General features: G+C 40.2%; 1 protein-coding gene across 2 annotated transcripts in view; it reads left to right on the forward strand.

The window, feature by feature from the left end:
• Window positions 1-16668, forward strand: part of LOC126457642 (4'-phosphopantetheine phosphatase) — a 163974-nt gene that overhangs the window by 33038 nt on the left and 114268 nt on the right. For both annotated transcript variants that reach the window (XM_050094113.1, XM_050094114.1), the window contains exons 5-6: window positions 5406-5498; window positions 8778-8949. In XM_050094113.1, the coding sequence (XP_049950070.1) occupies window positions 5406-5498; window positions 8778-8949 (265 nt within the window). The remainder of the gene's footprint in view (window positions 1-5405; window positions 5499-8777; window positions 8950-16668) is intronic.

Here is a 16668-nt window from a genome sequence, read left to right on the forward strand (position 1 = left end):
CAGCCAGCACATCTTGGCACAGTGTTACACCGTCCGGGTTATCTGGATACTTCCCACCAACACCAACCTATCCGAACTCCGGAGATGGGAACTTGCCCTTCAGTATATCCTCTCTTCTCGTCATCCGCCAGGCCTCAATCTCCACTAATTTCAAGTTGCCGCCACTCATACCTCACCTGTCATTCAACAACTTCTTTGCCTCTATACTTCTGCCTCGACTGACATCTCTGCCCAAACTCTTTGTCTTTAAATATGTCTGCCTGTGTCTGTATATGTGGATGGATAGGTGTGTGTGTGCGAGTGTATACCCGTCCCTTTTTCGCCCTAAGGTAAGTCTTTCCGCTCCCGGGATTGGAATGACTCCTTACCCTCTCCCTTAAAACCTACATCCTTTCGTCTTTCCCTCTCCTTCCCTCTTTCCTGATGAGGCAACAGTTTGTTGCGAAAGCTTGAATTTTGTGTGTATGTTTGTGTTTGTTTGTGTGTCTATCGACCTGCCAGCGCTTTTGTTCGGTAAGTCACCTCATCTTTGTTTTTATATATAATTTTTCCCACGTGGAATGTTTCCTTCCATTATATTGAAGTAATGAAAATTTAGACAATGTTTCTGCAACTCCTTTTAACAAAATATGTTTACAAATGTGAAGTATTCTTGTCACTTTTGTAACCTATAGACATCAATTGTGGATGGATTTTTATTTTATTTTTATTTTCAATTTTATTAAATATAATGTAGCAGAATACTGTCACATTAGTGATAACATGTAGCCCTTACGTGCAGCAATTGGGTATGTGAATTTTATTTTATCTTTATTTTATAACACATATGTGTTTTACATGTAACATTGTAAATTATATAAAGATTTTAATTTTAATTTTAGATCTGAAGATGGCCATTTAAAATGATTGGAAACAGTAATCTGAAAAGATAGTCATGATTGTGTCAAAAAATAACACATTTTAAGTATTTTGAAATCACAGTTGCCTCCAAATGATATATAAAATGTCATGCTTTGTGGAATGGTAACTGTCATAAAATATTTAGTAGTTCCCAGAAGTAACTGTATGGAGTGACTTTAAGTGAAACAGAAATATAAAACTAGGCTGCAGGAAAAGCACTTGCCAGTTTGAGATTCTTTGGAGGAAACCCCGATAAATGTAATTCTTCCACAAAAAAGGGTTGTACTAAACACTCATTCAACCAATTAGTGAGTATGACTCACCTTTCTGGAACCCTTAATGGGTAGTATTAATTGAGAAGATCCCAAGAAAAGTAGTGTGTTTTGTCATGGGTTTATATAGCAAACATGGTAGTGATATGGCGATGCTCATCAAATTCAAGTGGCTGACAATACAAGCAAAGCAGTAGACAATATGGGGTGGTTTACTGTTAAAATTCCGAGAATGGATGTTCAAAGAAAAGTAGGAAACATACCATTTCTTCCCACATAAATCTTGTGAAACAAGCATGTTGGAAAATTAGAAAAGTAGAGCTCATATGGGGGTTATCGTCACATTTTATTCCCACACACTATACGCAAATGGAACAGGAATGGGGAGAAGTGATAGTGATACAACACATTTTCTCTCTCTCTCTCTCTCTCTCTCTCTCTCTCTCTCTCTCTCTGAAAGACCAGTCAGAGACAATAAGAGGGGAGAACCTTGGTTTGATGCAGGCTACTTATTGACACCTGTCCTATTTGTGGCATACTATTATTTTATTAAGACAGCACCAAGATGCTATTGTGAATTACTTAAAATGCGTATTAGGTGCCCCGGCTATGTTGAGCAGCTACTAAAAACACCTGAATTAGCGTAAAAGATGTTTCATCCATGTAGAGATACTGTATATACCACAATGTCAGAAGCAGCACCATTGAGTTGCTCAGTAGCACTGTTAGAAAGAGCTATACTAACACAGCTTACAGTTTTAACTATTTACCTTGACCAGAGAAGCTTTTAAAATTTGATATGCTGATGGCTCCTATGTGAAAAAATTTGATCTATGTGCGACGTGTGTGCATACTCAATTTGGAATTACCTCTGCAATTTAAATACTGGATCATAGGCCACTGCAGACAAAGGAGAATTAAAAATATTCCTAAGGTGTTTGTCATGAATGCTATAGTTAAACAATATTCAAAAAATTAGCGTCATAATACTGTTAATAATAATAAAAATTAATAAACATAATGCTCTTGCACGTATAAAATCCATTATTGGCTCAAAATTGTCTCTGTACAGAATTAGTTGTCAGCACAAGAAAAATAAAATTGTAAACCCTGTTTTTCAAAACATATCTGTAGCAGACAAACCATTAGGGCTTTTATTTCACTGGCACCTAATTATTTTGCTTGTGTGAGTTGTTGTTTCCTGTTTTGTGTTAAGATTCATCACTTTTTCTTGGGTCATTATTTGAAAATTTCTTCATGCTGAGATATGGATGCCTTTTATTTTTGGAAAGAACTTTGGCACTGAGCCACATTGTTGTTCACTGAATTAACAAATATGTTTATATTATGCCATTTTTATGAAATTGCATGTGATAATTATTATAAGTCAGTTTCCCGTTGTGTGAGGGGCAGTCAAATGAAAGCCAAAACCCTGTCACAGTGGGACCATAGTATGGTTCCATTCAAAAGTAATCACTCCATGTGTTAAGACGTTTATCCCAATGGGAGATGAGACAATCAATTCTTGTTTCATAGACCGCAGCCTGCTGCTGACGGATCCATAACCGTACCCCATCTTGCACTTCCTCATCTGATACAAACCAAAGTCAACGCACGTCTTTCCTCAGGTCATCAGAGTTGTGAGAATCATCCAGTGAAAGGTCAGGGCTGTACTGAGGATGTTGAAGCATTTCCCGCCTGAATCACTGAAGCTTAGCCTTCGTCTTATTGGCAGTGTGGGGACAGGCATTATCATGCAACAGAATGATTCAATGCAGAGTGAGGGCAAATGACAAAGTCAACAATGGAAATTTTCCACATCTCCTCCGCTAAAGAAATCCAAAGCTGCAATCCCGAAATCTCTTTGAACAGTTGATTTGCCGGGAAAATTTTAAATTTTACAAATCCAAAGCTGTTTGCACAAGTTCCAGTAAGGTCATGATGACCTCCTTTTTTGGCTTCCGGGGCCCTGTGCTCATTGAGTTCCTCAAGTGTGGAACTGCAATCAATGCTCAGCACTTTTAAGAAACTTTGCGGGAAGTGTGACATGCCATGAAGTCAAAACACCCAGATATGCTGTGGGAGGGAATCATTCTGTTGCACAATACTGTGTGCCCCCACACAGTCAGTCACATGAAGGCTATGCTTCAGTGATTTGGTTGGGAAACAATGCAACATCCTCTGTATAGCCTGGATGTTTCAATGTGTCATTTTCACATCCTTGGCAACTTGAAGAAAGACATGCGTGGTCGTCGGTTTCAGTTGGACAAGGAAATTAAGAATGGATGTGGTTGTGGATCTGTCAGTGGCTGACTGCATTCTATGAAACGGGAATTGATGGTCTTATCTCCCAACGGGATAAAAGTCTTAATGCGTGGTGATTACATTTGAATGGAAGCATCCCATGGTCCCACTGTGGCAGGTGTTCAGTTTTAATTTGACTGCCCCTTACAGTTATGCCACAGATGTGAATACTAGAGATGCACCTGACATAAGTGCTCATCAGGACTGTGTGATTGTTCACCTTGTTCACTTATGTTTAAATTACATGGTCCTGATAAGTAACATCTATGCAGCACAGTACTGAACTACTTTTCTGTTGATTATGTGGCTTAGTTCCATTATCCATGGATCATATTCACAGTAAACATTATAGAGTGATTTTACTAAATATGGACAACCTGTAGGAAACAAACCCAGAGTGAATAAGAAGCAGAAACAGTCAAATGGGCATATGGATGGAAGTGCATTTCAAGGGAGATAAACCCACAAGAAGGTTGGGATAAAATATCTTTGACATTATAGGTTTCAGTGATTGAAAACACAAATGAGAACACAACAGGCTAGTAGGAAAGTTCTGTTTGTACTAGTTTTCCAGCTTTACCCCAAAGAGGGCAGTGATCTGGAGCACAGCCGTGTAGTATCCACATTACCTTTACTAGTTCCAAAAACATGCCTACCAGCAGGGTAGGGGGAGGGGGTCATCTGCAAGATGTTCAGATATGCCCCATTTGTGAGGCATTGCAGAAGGATGGCTGGTACCATGAGGTGGTCATCAATATTCCCCACCCACACATTGAGGATGAATCAGTGTACATCTTTTGCTCGCTGCCACCATACTATGCGGATTCTCCAAAGCCCACAGAAGGATGTTGTGAAGGTTAGCCATACCACCACTTCTAAAGGTAGCCTCACCTGTGAATCTGGTGGGTGATAGAAATCAGAGCACTGTGGTAACCTGTGTGATGAACCAGGGAGATAACTGTCACTGTGGAGGCAAGTCCATTGGTAATAAAGCCTGCATGCATTGTAAGTGATATGGATAGTGGCAGTTGTTGTGGAGAATGTTCCACGTGCTCATCTAACTTACTGCATATCACCTGCATGATGCTGACATTGAAGTCACTGGCTAAGATCTTTTATCTCCACTCTCAAGTGGGTCTATGTACACTTCTTCTGTGTGTCAGACACATTATTTCGGTAAACATTTTATAGCCGAATATTTCACTTTTTTTTTTTTTTTTTGCTAACGTTGGATTTACTGGTGCAAAGGTGGATATCATTTGTTACTCTCAAACTGCAGTGCATTGGTAGCAATAATTTTCATGAATGAATAGATGTACTGTTAGACAATGCCTAATATTTCCAATTGTTTAATGCTTCATTTCATTTGGCTCTAAAACTCCTTGAAGAAAGGATCAAATGCATATACACTTATAAGAATAAAATTTTTTCGTTGCTCATCCTCTGTGTGTTCTAGTCAGTTTGGAAAAAGTAAACTATGTGCATGTCAGTTGCTGAAAAAGGACCGTCTCTTCATAATGGTAACATTACAAGTACTACAAAAATTCTACAAACATAATAAGAGGTGTATAGTATATTTACAGTTGAGGTTAGACTTCAGTAATAGTTGCAATGTCTGCTTCACTGTATATTTGGCAAAAAATTAGATGTGGTGTCATTAGAATTTTCAATTAAAATGGATGTAAAAATGCTACTTATATTGCATTGATTCATACAAGCACTACATGTTTGAAACTTCCTGTAGCTGTTGTGAATTTGACCATACAGTATGGAGCAAATGATATTAGTCTTTGAATGTGTGCTACACAACAGCTAACAGACATATTGAGGCTATAGTTATAATTAAAGTTAGGTAGATGTATTTGTCCTGACCAGCATTTCTTGCTCTTTAAGGGCAGATTTTAGTATATATTTGAATTTTTAATGCAGGTGGAGTCTGACAATTCTTATGAGAGGATTGGAGGCACAGCAACTGGAGGAGGAACATTCTGGGGCCTTGGATCTCTCCTAACAAAGGCTAAGGTATATGTTCTTTTTTGTCATTGGTGTTACATAAATTTCCCACTGCTTAAAACTGAAAAATTGCATGTGTATGTGTCAATAATTTCTGTTGGTTTCACTTTATTATTGTACAACTAATACAAGGTAACATGTATGAAACAACATCATATGTGAGATTCTAGAAGGAGATTTGTTTTGAGCTTGTTGTATAAAATCTGGAACACACAGTATACAGTTAGAGACCGTATCAAAGTACCAAGAGAAAATATTATAAATTTCATTGACACTTAGTATCTTAACAATGCATTACAGAAGTAACTAGAGCTGGTAATTGTTGGGATATTTACACTTGTTATGTAGTAGAGAGCGAGGACACACAGTTAATGGTTTGATTGGTTTGCTACAGTTTTGTTCTCATAGTTTAGGGCATAATGCTACTCTCATTGACAACTTGGTATTAGATTCATATACCTTCAGCAGTTTAGATGTAAAACCAAAAATAAATTTCCAAAAATCATCAATTATTGTGGTAAATCATTATGATAATTAATTGTTGCTAATTAAAAATATTGCGTAACTAAATTATAAGTGTTGACTTGCCAAGAAGAACAGTGGGGAAAGATATAGGTGACAGTTTTGTCTCTTCAGAAATGTTTTCATGAAACAGTTAGTGTATAGTGGAGATGCTGAGTCACAGATAGGCACAACAAAAAGACTGTTGCAAAATAAACTTTCGGCCAACAAAGTCTTTTTGAAAAATAGACAACAGACATACACACTCATGCAAACACAACTCACACACACATGACTACAGTCTCTGGCAGCTGAAGCCAGGCTACAAGCAGCAGCAGCAGCAGCAGCGGTGCATGATGGGAGAGACATCTGGGTGGAGGTAAGGAAGAGGCTGGAGCAGAGGGTGGGAGGGATAGCAAGGTAGGGGTGGGGGACAATGAAGTGCAGCTGGGGAGCGTGCAGGGACAAGATGAAGAGAGAGGGCAGGGCAGCTAGGTGCAGTCGGGAGGTTAGATGGAGGGTAGGGGAGAGAGGGGGAGAGTGGGTTAGTGGAAAAGGAAAGAAGTAAAAAGTCTGGGTGAGTTGGTGGAATAGTGCTGGAATGGGAATTTGCTCCAGTCCAGTCACAAGTATTAGCTACCCAATCATAGGCAGGCTGCCTGAGAAACTAGTCATGTGATTAACAAGCTTAGCTGCAACGACTATGCTGCATTCTACATGGGCATGACAACCAACAACTTGTCTGTCAGCACGAATGGTCATTGACAAACTGTGCGCAAGAAATAACTGGAACACCCTGTTGGTGAGCACGCCGCCCAACATGACATTCTTAATTTCACTGACTGCATCAAGCTTGTGCCATATGGATCCTTCCCACCAATATCAGCTTTTTTGAATTGCACAGGTGGGAACCCTCCCTGCAATGTATCCTACATACCCGTAACCCTCCTGGCCTCAACCTTCTTCAGTCGTTGTCCTCACCCATCTAGTCCTTCTCTGTTCCCATTCCAGCACTACACAGCTCTCTATTCCACCAACACACCCAGTCTTTTTACTTCTCTCCTTTTCCACCTCCCCCCCTCCCCCCCCCCTTTCCCTCACCCCTCTCACTCCTGCCCTTTGTGTAGCCTCCTGACTGGATCTAGCTGCCCTACCCTCTCTCCATGTTGACCCTGCACACTCTCCAGCAGCACTTCACTCCCCCCCCCCCCCCCTCCCCCCTGCCCCAGCATCCTCCTTACCCTCAGCCAGTTGCCTCTCCCATCATACGCTGCTGCTGCTGCTCGTAGTCTGGCTTCTGCTGTCAGAGACTGTGGTCGTGTGTGTGTGTGTCTTTTGTCTATTTTTGTCAAAGACCTTGTTGGCTGTAAGCTTATTTTGTGACAGTCTTTTGTTGTGCCTATCTGCGACTCAGTATCTCCACTATATGACGAGTAGCAACTATCCTTTTCATAATATTTTTTACATTCCATTCTGGATTTTCCATTGTTCAGTTAAGCAGTTAATATAATTTTGTCATTACCTAAAGATACAATGAAAAGAAAAAGGAGCAAAATGTGAGCAACTTAGTGATTTAAAGTATTCACGAAGAAAGATTTCCACTTATCTGAGAAGATATGCTATAATAAAAAAAAAAACTATCCTGCTAACTGGAAAAAAGTGTTGTGTGTAAATATAGCACACTTAAAACAAAAAGCAAAATTAATTTAGAGCAAACTAAGCAGAAAACAAGTATAAACAATGGGACATTTGGCCACAGATGCGCCATGGTTTTATATTGATATAATCACTTACCAAATTGAATAAAAAGACTACCAGCAACAAGCATAGTGACTAAATAAAGTAATCAAACCCAGATTAATTTAAGGCAGGATCTGAATTAACCACCAATACATTTTCATATGTGTGTTCATTAAAAAGATTACAAAAAAATATTAGATCACTGAAAAACATGAATTCTTTTTAGTATAAGGACATTTCATGAAGGGGAGGAGGAGGGGTGGCAGGAGGGGGCATTAAACTCATGCATGGATTTGTTAGAACCTCATTTGAACTTTTATATTCGTAATTACTCAATGACTAAGATACATTTCCAGGATAATTGAGAAATACCATAGTAATATTGACACATAAAAATGAAGATAAATAAATGATCCCAAATACTGACACACATGACTGCTTCCAGTATTTTTTAAAATTTTGAGAAGATATTTTAAGACATATTACATTATTACATATCTTCTAAAAAAAACACACACACACACACACACACACACACACACAATGTGTGAGAAGGTACAGGGGAGAGGGGGGAGGGATAAAGGTGTAGTACAAACCAGATTTGATGCTAGACCTGCTCCTGCCATGATCGTGTCGTAAATGATCATCCAAAAAGAAGGATTCCCCCCCGCCCCACCACAACCCCACTGTACCCCACCCCGCCCCACCCTACCCCACCCTACCCCACCCCATAGCTACGATTGTCATCTGGATGCTCCAGAATTAATCGAGGTGACACGATAATGCACCAGCAGTAGAGATTGCTTGATAAGCAATCTGGAAAATTTCAGGTTATTGTTTCACTGCGACATTCACTTGTTACTCATCTAGCTTAGAAGTTTTAGGAATTGTGAGGTGCCACTGTTATAGATCCAAGACATTGGAGTGCATTATTTAAATTTCACAAAGGAGTGTTCCTGTAGCTGCCTTTCATTCAATAGCCATAATAATTGTAAGACAGATATGTTATTTTTGTGAATTAATTTCATTTTATTGCCTAATTTTCAGGGCTTTGATGAGTTATTGGAACTTGCAGAAAAAGGTGATCACCGTAACGTTGACATGTTGGTGCGTGATATATATGGTGGGGATTATAAAATGTTGGGGCTGCCTGCCGACTTAATAGCATCTTCATTTGGGAAGGCCATGCATGTCAGTAAGGATCGAAATTTAAATGCAGGTAATTTCTAAAAGTTCAGTTTTTCACATTGCTGATATACTGAACTTTGTGTGAGGCATAGTGATAGATGTTTTATTTGATGATTTGTAGTAGCAATTTTTAAACTATATGATTCACTGTGTTGCATTTTTGCTTATTAATGTGTAGATTTTTTTTCTGTTTAATAAAGGAGCAGTTTCATGTGACCTAATGTAAAAAAAAGTAATCCATTTTTGAATATATAATGTAATTGGACTGATCAAGAAAATCTCACCAAGCACCAGCAAGGGAATGCACATATAAAAGGAGATGATTCCTTCTTTTGGCAGAAGGGTTGAAGGGGAAGGAAGAGCAGTGAAGGAAAAGGACTGGCGAGGTTTAGAAAAAGAGATAGAATTCAGAAAATTCATCCAGAGACTTAACTGAAAGAACGAGTTGAGACTGATCGTTGGAGACTGCATCGCATGAGATTTGAAAACGTGAGAGCTTAAAGGTGAAAGATACGGTAATATGCAAGACAGAAATTACTGCTAGAACAGGTGAAAGACTTAAGTGCATTGTGGGTGATAGAGGTGGCAGGGGGACGGCAAAAAATAGCCACGTCAGAAAATGAAAGATGTAGAAAACTAAAATGGAGTGAAGAAAGGAATAGCTACTGTGAAACAATGCTGGGACTAGTGAAATTAACATAAATTAAGGCCAGGTGGGTGGCGAGAACCAAGGACATGTTGTAGTGCTAGTTCCCACCTGTGGACCTCTGAGAAACAGGTGTCTGGGGGAAGAATCCAGATGGAATGTGTGGGTGAAACAAGCACTGAGGTCATGAATGTCATGCTGGAGTGCATGCTCTCCAAGAGGATATTGTGTGTTGCCAGTGTACACTTTCTGCCTATGTCCGTCCATCTTAACTGACAGCTTGGTGGTAGTGATGCCGATGTAAAAGGCCAAACAGTGTTTATGTAACAACTGGTATATGACGTGTAGTTCCACAAGTTGCTCTCCATGTGATAATATATGTTTTACCATTTACAGGTGGGAGGAGGAGGGTGCATAGGGCAAGTCTTGCATTGGGGACTGTCACAGGGCTGGGAGCCATAGGGTGGGCAGATGGATGCAGTAGGACCATAGGGTTTGACAAGGATATTGCAGAGATTGGGAGGGTGATGGAAAGCTATTCTAGGTGTGGTGGGCAATTTCAGGACATGATTTTTAGGATGTCATGGCCTTCTTGAAATAGCTGATTAATGTATTAAAGACCAATATAATACTGAGTGACAAGTGGTGTACTCCTAAATTGTTTTTTGGATGGGTCAGCAGTACCAGGATTGGATGTGATGGGCCTGGAAGGTGACATTTGACATGTTGTTGCAGTTCGAAGTTGGCTTAGCGGATAAACCATCCAAGGAAGGTTGAGGGGTTGATAACTGCAGGATATTGTAGGAGGAGAGAAGTCTGGTGGAGTGGAAATTGGCAGATGAGGAGTATAGGTCACAGATTATCCAGGTAAGTGCAAGAGATTACTGTATTTGAAACTGTGGAGATGTTGGTGTAGAGTAGGTTTACAACCAGAAATGGACTTTCAGTGTAAGGCTTTTGCAAAAAAACTCTAAAGGACAAGCAGGTTGCAGGAAACAGAATCTGAGACCTCAGTTTTGTTAGTGCAAAAGCATGTTTTCGAAAATAATGGATGTAATATGTGATGGGATTCATCATGGTAGGAGAGATGGCTCGGAAAATTCAGAAAAAAATTTTTGAAAATTATGGGCGAAAATTTCTCTCCAGAAAAGTGACCTATATATTTGGAGTGGGGGAAAGATATTGGTATGAGAAGTTGTGAACAGAGACAAAATTTTAAAAAGTGGGCAAACAGGAAGAGGCATAACTGCCTCTTTCTGAAAATGTAAAGCACTTTGGTAAGTAAAGTAATGTAGGGGACAGCAGCATTAGTCGATCAGTGTGATTTGATGAGAAACAAACGCACAAACACAAGGTAAGAGGGGGTGGGAGTGAAAATAAATGTCAATTTTACAATCTGCAAAAGACGATTGGGAGAATGCCGTGCAGTGCTGTGAATCATGAACAAATTGTGTGCAATTATGACTCCCATCACATATTACATCTGTTCTTTTCTAAAACATGCTTTTACACTATTGAAACTAAGGTCCCACATTCTATTCCTTGAAACCTGTATGTTCCCTGGAATTACTGTCAAAGGCCTAGCATTGAAATTCCCTGTTTCTGTATGTAATCCAGCTCAACATCGGCCTCTTTTACAGTCTCAAATACAGCAATTTCTTGCACTTATCCCGCTAATCTGTGACTTTTTTGTCTCATCTGCCCATTTACACTTCACCAGACTTCTCTCCTTCTACAAAGTCCTGTAAGTTATCTGCCCCTCATGTTTCTTTGGATGATATCATGTTGCCAGACTTCACTTCAAAAAGCTATCCCACCCTCTCCTAAACTACCTCAACAGTGGTGTTTCCCTTCCTGTTCCTCTGCAGCTCTCTAAACAGCCACCCTATCAGCCACTACTCCTCTCCTACAGACCGAACTTGTCAAACCACCTTAACATCCCCCAGCCTTCACCACTGCCTGCCAAACCAGTAATAAATCATAATCACGAGAACTAGTTACAACAATCTGTTGTTCTCTCTCTCGTCTAAAGCACTCTTCCCTCCTGAATTATCTGTATCATCCAAGGGTCTATTTTCAGCCCTGCTGCTTTGGTGAAGGACCTACTTTCCTTCAAACGCAATGTCAACTGGAAATATCACTTTGTAATTCAATCCCAAAACCTTTCCAGCAGCAAACCTGACATTGAACCCTGCCTTGAACAGTTCCAAGAATGACCCCAACTTTATCCACCACCACCACCACCACCACCACCACTACCACCTCAAAATCATCCCTTACAAGCCTTACAAGAATTACTCACATCCAGCATTGCTTTCTCAGGTCCCAACAACATCACTCTAACCTGTCCTCCGCAGAAATCCAGGCTCTTCATTCCCTAAAATCTGATAACCCCATCATTATCCTTCCGGCAGACAAGGTACTTCACTGCCAGGAGTGTCTGCCACCGTAGCTGAGCAGACAGTGCTCCGGCTTGTCATGCTGGGGTCCTGGGTTTGATTCCTGGCTGGATTGGAGATTTTCTACACTCAGGGACTGGATGTTTGTGTCATCTTCATCACCATCATTTCATCCTCATCAATGTGCAAGTCGCCAAAGTAGTGTCATGTCAAAAGACTTGCAACAGGCAATAAAGTCTACCTGCCAGGAGTCAATCACCACACGATATTTCTTTTCACTTCCAGGAGTATGTTAATGAAGATCTACACCAGCTGTCTTGACATCTCTACATACAGCATCTGCCATCAAGATCCCATCCTTGTGATTCAAACTGACGTGCAGCCCCGCCTTAAAACCTCAGGCCCCTCACCATTCATAGAATTTCTTAACCTTCCCAAATCATTCACCTTCTTCCTAAGATCCACAGACCCAATTATCCTGGTCATCTCATAGTTGTTGGCTTCAAAGCACACACCGAACATATGTCTGCCTTAGTTGTTCAACACCTGCAACCCTTAGTACAAATACAACAATTTCCTAGATCGTCTGAAATCCATGCCTGTCACACTCCCACCCTTCACCTTGCTTGCCGTTATTGATTTCATCTCTCTGTATGCCAACATCCCCCACATATGTGGTCTGTCTGCAGCTGACCATGTCCTCAGTCAGTGCCCATCTGATTCCAAACCTATTACATCCTACTCCACCATTGAGTGTCAGTCATAAAACAGATCAGAGGTACAGCCATGGGAACCAGGATGGCTGCTTCATATGCCGACCTTTTCATGGATTGCTTGAAGGGTGCTTTCCTGGGATACATAATCCTTCAGTACCTGTTTTATTTTAGATACACTGATTACATCATTACCATATGGACTTACGGTGAAACTAACCTGTTAAAATTTCTGAAATCTCTAAACACATTCTCCCAGTTAAATTTCACATGGTCATATTCCAAATCCCGTACCACTTCATTTGATGTTGATCTCATCCTCACCAAAAGCCAGCTACACCCTGCTGTCCACATGAAACGTACTAACAAAAAACAATACTTACATTTTGACAGGAGTCATCCTTTCCATGTCAGACGTTCCCTCTCATACAGCCTTGGCATTTGAAGCAAATGTATTTGTTCAGATACTGGCTCTTTGCAGCAATACACCATCATTCTTACCTCATCCTTTGCTGGATGTAATTACACCACCAGTATACATCAAAAGCAGATTTCCCAGGCCATCACATCCAATCCTGATACTGCAGGTCCCTCCAAAAAAACAACTTGGGAGTACACCACTTGTTACTCAATATTATCCTGGTTTTGAATACATTAATCAGCTACTTTGACAAGAACATGACTTCCTAAAATCATGCCCTGAAATGAGGTCCATTCTTTCTGAGATTTTGCCCACCACAACTAGAATAGCTTTTTGCCTCCTTCCCAATCTCCTCAATAACTTCGTCAATCCCTATGCTCCTTCTCCCTACCCTACGGCTCCTAGCCCTGTGACCATCTCTGGTGCAAGACTTACCCTATGCACCCTTCTACCACCCCGTATATCAGCCCTGTAACTGGCAAAACATATACTATCAAAGGGAGAGCCACCTGTGGATCTACATGTGTCATATACCAGTTGTCATGTAAACACTTTTCGGCCTTTTACATCGGCATGACTACCACCAAGTTGACAGTTATGGTGAATGGGCATAGACAGAGGGTGTATACTGGCAACACACAATATCCTGTTGCAGAGCATGCTCTACAACATGACAGTCATGGCCTCAGTGACTGTTATATCTGCATGTGCCATCTGGATTCTTTCCCCAGACACCATTTTCTCAGAGCTCTGCCGGTGAGAACTAGCACTTCAACATGTCCTCAGTTCTCGCCACCCACCTGGCCTTAATTTATGTTAATTTCATAGGTCCCAGCATTTTTTCACAGCCACTGCTCCTTTCTTCACCCCATTTTAGTTTTCTACATCTTTCATTCTGATGTGTGTATTTTTTGCCGTCCCCCTGCCACCTTTATCACACACAATGCACTTAGCCTTTCACCCGTTGTAGCAGTAATTTCTGTCTTGCATATTACCTTATCTTCCAGTTTTAAGCTCTCTGGTTTTCAAATCCACCTGGTACAGTCTCCAGTAATCAGTCTTTCCTTCTCATCCCATCTGGTAAGTCTCCCCTGACCCGTGGTTCTGGATGACTTTTCTGAAGTGTAAACTTTTGCTAAACCTCAGCAGTCCTTTTCCTTCACTGCTGTTCCTTCCCCTTCAATGCTTCTGCCATAGGAATGAGCCACTGGTTCTGAAAGCTTGCATACATTATATCCTTCATATGGATGTTCTCTTGCCACCGTTTGGTGAGTTTTTAAAATCAGTCAAGTTACATAATATTTTCTAATGTTAAAAAAAGGTAATTGTTTCAAAAATATTACAAATAGGTTCCTTCAACATTCACATTTTAACTATTAGAGCAGTTACATTTCATTTTGAAATGTATATTCCCTAAGCCTTGCATGAACAGATAGATACACTGTGGAGGGGGTTAAAAAAAATACCTTTCATGTGGTGCAATAGCTAACTGACAACATGTCTCAAAAGCACATGTCATCGGTAATTTGCTGTTACTTTATGATATTAGTTCCTTGTTAACATATTGTTTGAAATTGTTAAATTTTTTTGTGTTACTCCATTCTTAGTGGCTAGTTTGCATTTAACTATTAAGAATGGAACTGTAATTCTGTTGTGGAATATGCACTAGAGTGAATTTCTTAATGGAATAAAACCTTTTGCTGGGTGATAGTGTGGAATTAGAACCTGAATAAATATAAATGTAGACTTCCAAGACCATTGTCACATTCAATAAATTTTTTCTGGGTTTGTGACAGCATTGCCAGTATATATAAAACTACCAACATTTCGATCCCTGTAGTAAGCTACCTTCTTCAGGGTGTTATTGTTTACTGCTGAATGAGAAAACTTGGTTTCTTATATACCTGCAGACATGGCTGTTATCTAATTCTGATAGAGTGTGAAGGATGAAGGGGAGGGATGTTAGGTCTTTATTAGTGTTTTTATTATTTCTTTTCATTGGTGGAAATCCGACATTTTGATTGGTGCTTGCATTCTCTGCCTAGCAAGCATCAAGCTGCTTTTCCGAAGCAGTAACAGAATAAAAGATGTTCTTCATACAACAAAAGATACAGTTGACAAACTACATGCTGCTGGAGTTTACAAAATCAGGCGCGAATGTAGATTAGTGTATGTAGGCGAGACGGGGTGACCCATCAGCATACGGATATCTGAACACAAAAGATATACCAGACTAAGACAGAACACCAAGTCAGTGAAGGCAGAACACCAGGATGAGTGTGCTAAACAGATTGATTTTGATGAAGCACGTGTATGTGTGAAACAGCCTCTTACTTTCAGGAGGAAGATTAGAGAGGCAATAGAAATAACCAAGCGACCCGCCAACATGAACGGAGAAGACGGGTACTGACTTCCGACATCTTAGCTGCCAGTAATAACAGTGTTAAGGGACGACAGCTCACATGAAGTAACACATACAGGTGCACAGGAAACCGTAGTGGCCGCAGGTACACAGAGTACTGGCGTGCCTCGGCCGGTACTAGAAAGCAGGAAGACAATGCCACATCACAGCTGCCACCTGGTTTTCCATTCGCCGATTTCCCCCAATCCCAAGCAGTAATGCGAACACCAATCAAAATGTCTGGTTTCCACCAGTAAGAAATAATTGAAACACCAATAAAGACTTCTGACATCCCTCCCCTTAATTATTAACAGCCTATGAGAATTAGATAATAGCCATGTCTGCAGGTGTATAAGAAACAGTTTTCTCATTCAGTATTAAACAAAAAAACCCTGAAGGAGGTCACTTGCAACAGGGACTGAAACATAGGTAGTTTTATATATATTGACAATGTGGTCACAAACCCAGAAAAATTTTACTGAATGAAAGTGGAATCTGGATCTTTGCCTTAATTTGTTGAGACTTCATTATGTAGTTTTCTATTTCTTTCACAGTTTAAAAGTTAAAATATATTATTTTAAAATCCTTTCCCACCAGAATTTTTAGTAATTCCTGTCAGAGAGGAATGTCAGAACAGCATTGTAAAATATCATCTTATGTATCTCAATTGTTACTTGCTACTTTCATGTAATGCTGATATTTGTGTTTATTGTGGGCAGTGTGATGATTTGCCACTGTGTTTTGCTACTGTCTTAGAATATTCTTTTCTTTTCTTTTAATAGTATATTGAATTGTAGTTTAAAATGTAGTGAGACCATTATTCACTAGTATTACACCTGCTTCTTGTTGGTGATGGTCTTTACATGCACGCCCGTGCACTCGCGCCCCCCCCCCCCTCCCCCCTCTTCCCCCCCCCCCCTCCCCCTCCCCCCCCCCACACACACACACGTGCATGAAGGGTGAAAGGTGTGGGGGGAAATGGAAATAAAAGAGAGAAGAGGAGGAAGAGAGGATGAAATTGTTAAGTATGTTAGGAGAATGTTAAAATTGGGGGAATAATATTGCCTCCCATTGAAAAATGTGTATGATGAGCCTTACTAGAATTGGACATTACTAACAAATAAGATAAAAATAATACAGAAAGTAATGTATTTGTTCTGAAACTGTATT

This window comes from Schistocerca serialis, chromosome 2 (genome assembly GCF_023864345.2).
Source record: "Schistocerca serialis cubense isolate TAMUIC-IGC-003099 chromosome 2, iqSchSeri2.2, whole genome shotgun sequence".
Lineage (NCBI taxonomy): Eukaryota > Metazoa > Arthropoda > Insecta > Orthoptera > Acrididae > Schistocerca > Schistocerca serialis.